General features: G+C 46.9%; 1 protein-coding gene across 1 annotated transcript; it reads left to right on the top strand.

Annotated features, from left to right (window-relative positions):
* Window positions 1-4693: 4693 nt before the first annotated feature.
* On the top strand, window positions 4694-9775 carry LOC125556210 (LRR/ubiquitin-like domain protein). Its single transcript, XM_048718992.2, has 10 exons — window positions 4694-4981; window positions 5071-5165; window positions 5565-5726; window positions 6407-6517; window positions 6601-6701; window positions 7405-7542; window positions 8105-8153; window positions 8293-8358; window positions 8944-9063; window positions 9465-9775. Exons 1-10 carry the CDS (start codon window positions 4825-4827, stop codon window positions 9585-9587), a joined length of 1122 nt encoding a protein of 373 aa, XP_048574949.2. The 5' UTR covers window positions 4694-4824; the 3' UTR covers window positions 9588-9775.
* The last annotated feature ends 1555 nt before the right edge of the window (window positions 9776-11330 follow it).

Below are 11330 nucleotides of genomic sequence, written 5' to 3'. Positions count from 1 at the left end.
ATTATTGAATAGTTTGCATTAGAAATCACCTGACAAATATGCATGTATGCAATATTTTTGGTCGTATCCAAGGTAGTCATGTCCTCATCAGTGGGGGCCGAAACCAACCCTAACTCTTGTTTCCCCACACATACGGACTCTAAAAATAGCCTATACTTAAGTATTTCGAAATTACATGGGCCTGGCCCATTAATAAGGTGACGCAGCACCTAGAATAGCCTATGGACGAATATTATGAAGTGGCATCTTGTATATTTCGTCCATGGCTTCATGCACTCCTTATGGCGGCTTCAAAGTCCTGAAATCATCACTTGTAACTCCGTTATTGATCCCCTTGCGCATGCCATCAACTTCATGCGTGTTCTTGCTCCAATGTTCATCCTTCTCCAAGCTAGGCCCTTCATTTGAAAGCAAAACAAATGTATCCAATTTAGGCAGCATCATAATCTCATGAACATTAGAATCATTACCAAGAAACGAAAGTACCTGGTAATTTAATTGGCGTGCGCGAGCTCTAGTAATTGGTCCAGTATATGTAACAGTAGGGGCTGTGGGTGTAACAATGGTATTGATGTCCTCATCAGCAAGTTTAAATGAGGCTGGAACGCCAAACAACAATTCCGGTAACTCCCCATATGCATTTAACAATTTAATGCAAATAACAATTTTAACCATTTTAAATATTGTTATCATGATGTGAATGACATGCGCAAGTTTATGCTAGTCTTATGGAAAAGTTGACATGATAAGATATGATGCATTTGTCATCATGGCCGAAACGAAAGGGGTGCCACGGCAATGAATCTGAAAATGATGCCACGCCAACATTCCGATGATCCGGTAGCTCACAGGGATACCGGTGCAAAAGGAAGTGGGTGTGAGTGTGTCATGCAAGATGATGGGGTGATCCCTGTTGCCGGGTTCCCACGGGTGGACGGCATGGCAACGAGGAACTCGCAAAGAACAACTCGGACACGGAGCAACACACGGTTCAACTCATACATCGCAAGCATTCGGTCCACGGGCGGTCGTCTCGGGGTTATACCTTCGAAGCATGCGTTTCGGGCGGAACGAGTTAGTAGTGGAAGTAGTCGTTCACGGGTCTTCGAGGGAAGTAGTGGTTCACGTTCGTTTTCGGAGAGGTACTTGACGAATCCAAGGTTTCCGAGGGCGACGGTAGTAGAACTTGGCGAATCCGAGTTTTTCAGAGGTCGTCATCGAACTTGGTCAAATACATGATGTGGGTAGACGTTCACTCAACGGCCTTCGGCGGCGGTAGTTGTACACGGGTCTTCGGCCACGGAAGTAGTCGTGCATGTTTTCATAGAGGTTCGGGGTCAACGACACGGAACTTGACGCCCACGGGGTCTTCGAGGGTCGACGGTAGTGGTTCACGTTTTGTAGCCATTCGAGTCATCGGTGGAGGAACTTGTCACATCATCGAGCGTAGTCCACCTTGGCATATTCGTGTGTAGGGGTACTTGACAGGTTCAAGGTCTCCGGTCGTAGTGGTACTTGCTGTTACATGTAGTCGAACTTGAGGGGCATCGACGTCGTGGTACTTGGCATCCTCTCGGCCTTGACAAATATGAAACGGAATGCGGCGGTTGGTACTTGCGTCCATGGGTGCTTGGTTATTTTTGCATGGTGGACTTCGGTGGATTTGGAGGAAAACACGACGTGTGCATGAGACAAACGACTCAAAACATCCATGGCTGAATGTGTTCACCGCGAGGAAGAAACGGAGGGCCGACAGGCAGCATGAAGAACGAGGCGAGGCGGAGGTCCGGCGGTGCGCCGGCAGCAGGAGACGAAGGCGAAGTGGACGGCGTTGGCCTTGGCGCAAAGCAAGGAGGCGAAGCTCCTGCTCGAGCAGAGGGCTCGGGTATGGGTCTTGAGGCACCGGAGACGGGAACGGGGCCCTGCTGGCGGCGTCGGGCATGGCCAAGGCGGCGCTTGGCGACAGCGAACTTGGAGGCGGGGCGGCGACGTGGTCCTGGTGGAGCTCGCGGCAAGAGGCGCTCGGGCGTCGGGCCATGGTGATGGGGAGACGATGCAGAGGAGGGTCGGAGGCGCCGGAAGCGGACGACGGAGGGCGTGTGGAGGTGACCGACGAGCACCGGCTCGGGGAGCTCCTGCTCAAGCCCGCCCGCGGAGGGAAGCACATGGCTGCAGGCTCGGGCGGTGAGGAGGCACCATGGAGGAAGGAGACCGGCTGAGAAGCAGGAGGGCGAGGGACATGCGGATCCGCAGTCATGACGTGGTCGGGAGGAGGACGAGGGAAGGAGAGAGATGAGGAGATCGATGGAAGCAACGCTCTGCCTCCTGGTGGCGCGAGGTGCGAGGGAGGGATCGAGAGGGAGATGTCGGGCAAGGGAGCGGTCGGCCTAGGGTTCGGGAGGGAGTGGGCCAGCTGCGGGGGAAGGATGGGCCTGGTGGGAGGCCCAAGTGGCCAGCGGCCTGGCTGGGCTCTCTCTCCCCTATATTTCTGCTCATTAATAGAAGAAAGAAAGAAGAAAGAAAGGAAATAGAGGAAAGAAAGAAAAAAAAGGAGAGAAGAAAATTGATGATGGCACAAGGATTATTTTTCCTGGACTCACAAAATTGAGCTTGACCCACGAAAAAAGGAAAAACGCATGTGAGTGAAGTTTGGATTCAAACTCATTCGAATTATTTCAAATGGGTTCAAAAGTAAGGGGCGTTTGGAAGGCCTAAAAAATGTTCGGATTTTTGAAGGAACCTTGGCAAAACGGAAGAGAAATTTTTTGGCAAGGTTTTCAAGTCAAGCTTGAACTAGAAAAGACATGGGGAATATTGCAAGTGTGTTAGAATATTTATTATAGCTCCCTAACATATTGGGAGGATATGTTATATAGAGAAATAATCATGTGAGTTCCCTCAATTTAAATGGATCGAAGATCCATACAGTTCATTTATAAAGTTATAAGATTACTGATATGATGGCATGAAGACATGATGCGATGCAAGAGGTGACATGATGAAATGCAACATGCAAGCAAATGACATAGCAACGTCAGCGAATAACTGAAAGACACCTGGCGCATCGGTCTTGGGGCGTCACATAGCTCACAGTCATCGGCCCACAGGTCGCCCCAGGTTCGGCGACATCCGTACAAAATATATGAAAACTCGGCGTTTTTTGCACGAACTCGGCGAAACTTTATTGAAATTTATACAAAAAACACAAAACACATGCAAACTATGCCTAGTCGCCACCGCCGTCGCCGTCTACATGCCGAGAAGCCTGTAGAAGCGGGTGTAGTCGTCGTCGTTGTCATCGTCGTGCGGCTGGCTTGGGCCGGCGCGGTCCCTGCTGCAGCCCTGACCCGGGTCGCCGAGGCGTGGTGGTGCACTGGACGGCCCGGCCTCGCCCTCCTCGTCGCCGTCGAAGACGATGACGCCGCCTTCCTTGCGCCCGCGACGACGGGCCTGGAGCTCCTCGTACGCCCGGCGTTGGTGGCGTACATGCTCCCGGACGTAGTCCTCCTTCACCCACTTGAGTGCGGACTCGTCGTCGGGGGCCGCCATCTCGACGTGATCCGGCTTCATCGGGAGCAGCCCCGGCTCCGGCTTCGGCCAGACCAGGCGGTAGGATCCGGGGGGGGATCGGGCGGCCTCATTGATGACGAGGGCGCCGCTGCGGGTGCTGCGCCGGAGCGGCGTCTCCTCCGGCTCGGGTTTGACGGGGCGGAGCGTGGCCGGCGAGCCGGAGCCCGACGACGAGGACGACTCCGGCTCTATCCGCCACGGCGTCCGGGAGCTACCACGGGGCGAGAGAAGGACGACCGCTGCGGGTACTCGAGGCGCGGCACGTTGCCGTTCTCGATGTGGTTGAGGACGGCCTCGAGGGTGCGGCCCGGAACGCCCCACCACTCGCGTCGTCCGTCGGTGTTGTGGCGGCCCCGCGGGATGATGCCGTTGGTGGAGGCGATCTGCTCCTCGCAGCGGCGCTCAAAATACATCGTCCAGAGGGCGTGACTATCGGCGGTGTAGCGCGACTCGTTCCGCTTTTCCTTCGTCAGGGAGGTGCGAATGCGGGCGATCTCGTCGCGCTGCGCTGCCCCTTCGGGCACCGGTGGCACCGGGATGCCGCCGGCGCTCAGCCTCCACGTCTCCGGCACCCGCATGTCCAGGGGCGCCGGGTACTTCGCCTCGTACAGCAGCTGCGCCTCCGCCTCTTGGAGGTGGCGGCGGCCGAAGCCGTTCACCGCCGCGCCGTTGCCTGGGTACCTCTCAGCCATCTTTTCTTGTCGGCGGGAAGAGGGGAGAGAGTGCTGCTTTCTGCACCGGAGAGTGAGGAAAATAAGAGATGTGGCGTCCACCGGCGGGGAGGTCGCCTTTTATAGTCGTAGCTGGACGGCGTCGGGCTGCATGTCGGACGACGCGTGGCTGGACGCGCGTCGCGGCTCGTTCACTGCGCCGCACATGAGCCATCAATGGAGGCTGACCGGCGCGGCAGCGCGGCAGCCTTCGCATTGATTCTCGCGGGAACCGAGACGAGGGCGACGAAGCGGCGTGTCGCTGACTCAACGGGCTCATCCGCTTTCGCGCCGAATCGCGTCCCTGGGCGCCTCGCAGCGTGCTGGGTTTTGTCTGGGTCCATCGACGTCAATTTTAATCCAAGCCGACAAAAAACAAGCTTTTGATATATCACTGGACCGATTTTTGAGCGTCGACGCATGAAAACGCATGGGAGGGCGCGGCTGGAGATGAGCAGGCGGAAAGGGGTGGTTCAGTTGTGTTCGCTCGATTGATCCAAAAAAAAAGTTGCGTTCGCTCGATCGAGCAGCGGGGAAACAAGCCATGGAGAGCTCGCCGCCCACAATCACCGTCCAGGTGAAGTTCGCCGGCCGAACCATTCCGGTGGAACTCCCGACATCCGCCTCCACCGCGGAGCTGAAGCTCCTCCTACAGCCGCTAACCAACGTTCTCCCCCGCGGCCAGAAACTCATCTGCAAAGGTACCGAATCCCAAACCCTTACCGCCTGAACGGGAATTTGCTTTGGGTTAACCCTTTTGCTGTTTCTCTTACTTTCCTTGCGATTCCAGGAAAAGTTCTTGCCGACGCCGCGAGTCTGAGCTCGATGCAGGTGGGGGACGGATCCAAGGTCATGCTCATCGCTTCACAGGGTCTTCACCAGGGGGTAAATCACCTTGATTTCTTCTCTAATCTGTTCGATTATTTTCGTTCGTTCTCCCGTTATTTTCTTCAGATCTTTAGCAATGAACCTGCAGAAGTTCGATTTCAGTCATGTGCTTTTATGGTTACTCCAAAGTCGATACAGACCGGAATTTTTTGTTATGCTCAACGTTAGTAGGATGAGGAGCTTTATTTTCATTCATTCTTCAGTTTGATGCCCTCACTTTTCAATCATTGGGGTTTTCTGATGTTTAGGGGAAATTTCTGCGAAGTCATAGTTCCTGCCATGTCACCACATGGCAATGCTAAAATTTCATTAGGAGTCAATTGTAAAAGCATGTCATACAGGTTATCTATGGAGTAGTTTGTCACAATCAACTTACATGTGCACTACTTTCCACAGGAAGGCCCCATCACTAAGAATAGCAGTGGTCTTGCACCAAGTGCAAAAAGAACCTCAAATGTTAAGGATAATCAAACACTAAAACCGGAGATTATCAGCAAAAGCCGAGCGGAGCGTTGGAAAATAACAGGTGTCATTGCTTTATCTGGTTCCAGTTTGAAGGTATCTGATTCAACTTGTTTGCAGTATCTTTGCAAATTCAAAGCAACATATAATAGCTGTGATTTGACGTTTATCAAACTTCAGTAACTGCCTTTCTATGAAAAAAGTGGAAGTTCCCGTGTCAATTAATGGTGCGTTAATACAATCAGCGGTTAATAGTTGTTTTTTGTGTTGAGTAGAGCCCAGACGAAATAATGAAAGCAGTCCTGACATAAGGTTCTTTTCATGTTGGTAGACTGACTTGAGGTCTATACCATCTATTGTGCTAGTTACCGCGCGTTGCTATTGGAATTGCTTGCAATATATTTTGATTTGGATTAATAATATAAGAACTAAACTGAAAGTACATATGATTATTTTATAATTGTAAACTATTTCTTGAATATAAATAGCATAAATATAATTAAAACATTCGAGCCTTTTTGCATGTTGAGATAAATATGTTAGTGTGGATCACCTACTTTGTTATGTAGGATATGTGCAAATGTCACATTACCAGGTTCATCTCCATTCTCCAAGACACCATGTGATGAAGCAAGACTTTTTTTAATCATCATGGAATGCTTTTATTCTATTGTTACACCGACGACCCGTCCTTTACCTATTGCCTTCTGAATTACAAATTTTCTTTTATGTTTTGAATACCTAATTTTTCTCGTTGGTTGTAATTTGGGATGCAGGCAGTGCCTGAGGAAGTCTGGGACTGTGGCTCCTCCATACGAGTACTAGATGTCTGTAACAACTCAATTGAAGCAATTCCACAGAAAATTGCTGCCCTTAAATCATTAAATGTAATTGTTGTTTCCAAATAAATTCATTGATGGATTTCTTTATAAGGAGGTATAGTTGAAAATATCGTCATTTCATCGTGTAGAAATTGTTGCTAACCGCCAATGACATATCTGATGGGGGCATCAGCTGGGAAGGTCTATCATGTGTTGATACATTAACAGTTTTATCTTTAAGCCAAAATCGGTAGGTCTGAATTTTCAAATCCTGTTGTGTTATTCATACTGTGAATATTTGTTATGCTGCAAGTGGACACAAACAATCTTGAGTCATTTGTAATCTCCTGAAAATTATTACATTCCCCCATCTTGTATATGTTTGCTGCTACCACCCACTTGTAAAAGTTGCTCCTATTTTATATATATCTTTTTGACTCGCCAGCTCTGACCATTGACTGAGAGCAACCAATGTTTGACACAAAACTGAAACATGCAGAGTGCATTAGTTGAAATAACATTGGGAGAATGTATTTTATAATCCAGTAGCTTGGTTTTTCTCGGATCATCTGTGATGGAATCCTGTAGTTTCATAATCATCTGGTGCAGTTTGTGTATCTATCTAATAAGTTTTCGTGATTAATGGGACAACTAAAAGTAATTATTTTAGTTTGGGTTATGAAATAACCACTGCATTCTTGTTCATGATCTGGCTCTTCGTTAATACCTATTTAAAGAATTTGACACTGGGCTTTGCTCCTACTCTCGAGATGTATGTGCAAATTTACCTGCCAATAGAAAGGTTCATAGTTCTCATTTGAACAAAATACCTCTATTGCATTGACTTTTGTCTGGAAGACTAAACAACCTGATCTTTGTATGTTTTGACATGCATCTTTGGTACTCAGGATCACAAGATGCTTCGGTTTATAACCTTTTTCATTATCTTGCAGATTGGTCACTTTACCTCCGAGTTTGGGCACATTGACTTTTCTACGTGAACTTCGCATTGCAAATAACATGCTTGGCAGCCTACCTGTTGAAATAGGTTTGCTGAAGCAGCTAGAGATTCTTATAGCAAATAATAATAGGTAGTGTGTGCTAAACTTGCCACTTACTGGACTTGCAGTACCCTCAGTGATGTTATCTGATGTTTTGATATGCTAACATCAGTATTCACATGTTTTACTTATGTATATGCCTGCTTACTACTAAATAGATGTTGTATATTAAATTTGGGAAGTAATATGAGGTTACTGGGAAGAGGGACGATCTGTATGTATGCTAAATTCTTAATTTTCTGCTGTTCTCATTGTAGTACATCAGTATTCACACTTTTTACTTATGTATATGCCTGCTTACTACAGATAGATGCTGTATATTAAATTTGGGAAGTAATATGAGGTTACTGGGAAGAGGGGCGATCTATATGCTAAATTCTTAATTTTCTGCTGTTCTCGTTGTAGTTTATAGGATTAGAATGAAGGGGAAAAACATGAGCTTTCGTAGTGGCAGTTCTATGAATATTCTATTGTTCCTAAATGTTGGCATGTGTTATACTTGTAGCATCCAATGGGAATTATGGTGGTACTGTTTGATCTGAAAATTGAAAGGTATCCTGATCTTTCACACTACATCATTTTCACTTGACAGGATAACTTCGCTGCCTTCCTCTATAGGCGACTGTGAATCTCTCTTTGAGGTGTGTGCTTTCTCTTCTCTCTTTCTCCAGTGAAGCAGCCACCTATCCTAGCATGCAGTGATCCTTCGAAGCAAATGCCCCATGAACTCTTTTGAGCTTTGTAGTTGGCAGTTGTTCACCAAAGTTTTGACTTCATCAGGTGGACTTATCATCGAATCTTTTAGCCGAACTACCAAAGGCTTGCGGAAACCTTCACAATCTGAAGGTATGTGCCTAACCGCCTATACCTACATGGGAAGATGCATTCGCAATCACTAGCTATGTATATGTGCACAACATCTGAGTTAAATGTCACGACATTAAATGTCCAATTGTAATGACTTTAAAAATGCAGATGCTTAACCTGCGAATGTAGTAATTATTCTTGTGCATAACATAATAGCACAACAAATTCAACCGTTATTAATGTGAATTATTCCTTCATGATGTTTTTGATCTCACGTAGGCTGAGCATGTGAGTTAACTCTCTTTGTTTCTTAAAGAATCATTCACTAAACTCTTGTTTAATTACTTGAGAGTCGAGAAAGTCATAAATGTTTAGGCTTTGGTGATATTGCATGATATATTTACTAAATTAGAGCATGGAATGGACGACTGGTTTTGTTTTATTTGGTCAATACTTGCTATCTTGTGGTGAAAACAGAAAATCATTTGTCTCTTGTTTCTTGTGTAACCGTGTTGCACATTTCTATTCTCTATTTGCTCGCCTCTTCTTTTTAATCTTGGCGACATTTATACTGAAGAGAACATACCGTACTATTCAATGTTTGTAAGAAGTTACTTCCAACAGACTCTGCATCTAAGGAACAATGGTCTTAATTCCCTACCGCCGACTTTATTCAAGAAGTGCTGGCGGCTTACTACACTTGATCTCCATGGCACCGGAATTACAAATGACATTCTTCGACAGGTATAAGTTCACAGAAAGGTTGAAACCTTCACACATAGGTAGTTTTGTTTGTTATCATCATCGCTCCAGTGGAATTAAGATGGCTATATACATACTTTTTTTTGACCTACATACTTACATTTGGAATAGGAAATTATAGTTTCATCATTCAAGTTCTGTTTGTTTCTGCAATCTCTCTTACTGCTGCTTTCTATAGCTGGGTTCGCCCTGGGACACTTCCACATAATATAGTTTCCATGTTTATACCACCTTGTTGATAAGTACACTATTTGTTCTATATCGATGCTATTCCTTACATTTTAACCGAAATATGATTAAATCCTCTACCTTATTGCCTGTTTGGCCTTGGCTCTGACATAGATATTTTATGGTGCTAATGTTATTTTACTTTATACGAGCAGCTGGAGGGCTGGGAGGAGTTTGATGAACGTAGGCGGCAGAAGTATCAAAAGCAGCTGGATTTTCATGTAGGATCATCAGGTGTTTTCGACGAGGGTGCGGATGATGATAACCGGCATGCATAATTGTCTTTCTTATTACAGACAGGGTTTTGCGCTTCCAATATTGTCCCAGAATTATTCTAGAATTGAACTTGAACAGACACGGAGCTGATATTATTCCTCACATTTTGGTCGTGTATTTGTTTATTCCTATCATTTCATTACATTTTAATACCAAGTGATGAAAAGTGGTGGCTACCTGTTAAACATTATCAGAGCATTTGCATCCCCAGCATTCATAACTTATCAAGAACTTCCAAGATTTTTTAGAAACACTATGATTGCCTATGCGTTGCAACCGGGATTAGAATTTTTCTAGTACTGTAACCTGTGTTTATCTGCCCATATTAACCTGATTGTGTAAAAAATATTATTTTATTTGGTAAGCACTTATTGGCTTATGAAAGAAAAAATATTTTTGTTTGGTAAGTTAATAATAGGTGGATGCAGTTAAGGTAGTTTCAGGAAAATTTATGTAAAAAGACTTGAGATGAGACAAAAAGAATCAAAACGGGAGAGTGAGGGGAGAATGGATGTAAGGTTGGACGAAGCATAAGCGGACGACAGAACCCAAATATTTTTTAGGTAAATGTTTGGGAACGGTGCGCCGGCTGAAACTTGGGCCGGTCGCACCTCGCTCGCTCGGGAAACCACGAAACACATCCACACCAGCTCGTGACGGGAAGAAACAGAAGAAGCCATGTCCATTGTGGGACCCACACACGATCTATCCCCACCTTATCTCTTCCTCCTCCTCTCTCTCTTCCTCAATCCCCTTCTTTCTGTTTCATCCCGATCCCGAATACCTCGCCGCCGTTTGTACCTCCTGACGAGCTCTTATCCATGGCGAGGGGAGGGGGCGGGTGTGATGTTTTGTTGGGCGACGGTAGGGCGCGCACTGCGAGCAGATGGCGGGGGTGGTGGTCCAAAGGCACTGGACGACGGCGCATCACGAGCACGAGTGGCGGCACGGCCGGCAACTGCAAGCTATGTGGCCGCCGGCGTGGATTGGCTCGGCGGTGCTGCAACCGCAGTTCCGCAGAGCTGCAACCGTGGTCGGAGAAAGCTGGAACCACGGTCTAGCGGAGCTGCAAGGCTCCTACATGCTGGCGAGGGGGTGCTACAACCATGGATGAGAAAAGCTGGAAGCGTTGTCCGGCGGAGCTACAACCAGATCCGGTGGAGCTGCGAGGTGAACCAGTCGTTTTTGTTGGCACCGTCCTTTTTTTTCTTTTGCTACAACTGTAAGTTTTTTTTGCTGGATCGCTGAGATGTTTTTGTTTCGTGACCGTCGGCAGAGAGGCATGATTTTTGGCGACATTGTCGGCCCTCGGTTGGTTTGCGAGGTGTTCTTTTTGCTGGAACCGGCATATTATTTTGCTGGAACTAACTTATTTTTTGCTACAATCGACCCTGCAGCTCTTCTCCTCTGAATTTGTTTTTGCTGGAACCGATCTATTCTTTTGCTGGAAGCTGGTATTTTTCTCGCTACAACTAATCATTGGAGCTATTTTTTGCAACTGAATTTGTTATGTTGGAACTTGAGCTTTTTCTTGCTGGAACCTAGTAATATTTTGCTTCAAGGATTTTGTTTTGTTTTCAGTTTTTTTGTAGGACAACAGATGCAAGCCGACGAGCCGGAGGCAATGACGTAGATCAGGGGGATGCTGCAACCATGGCGAATCGTGAGCTGGAATTAACCGGGGGAGGGGATTAGAGCTGCAATCTGTCGGTGACCGCGCGCTAGGGGATCCACTGGCGGCTGTT

This window comes from Triticum urartu, chromosome 1A (genome assembly GCF_056163025.1).
Source record: "Triticum urartu cultivar PI428250 chromosome 1A, HENAU_Tu73, whole genome shotgun sequence".
NCBI classification, from domain to species: domain Eukaryota; kingdom Viridiplantae; phylum Streptophyta; class Magnoliopsida; order Poales; family Poaceae; genus Triticum; species Triticum urartu.
Note: the sequence above shows the minus strand (reverse complement) of the source record. Positions and strands in the feature narration are given on the sequence as shown.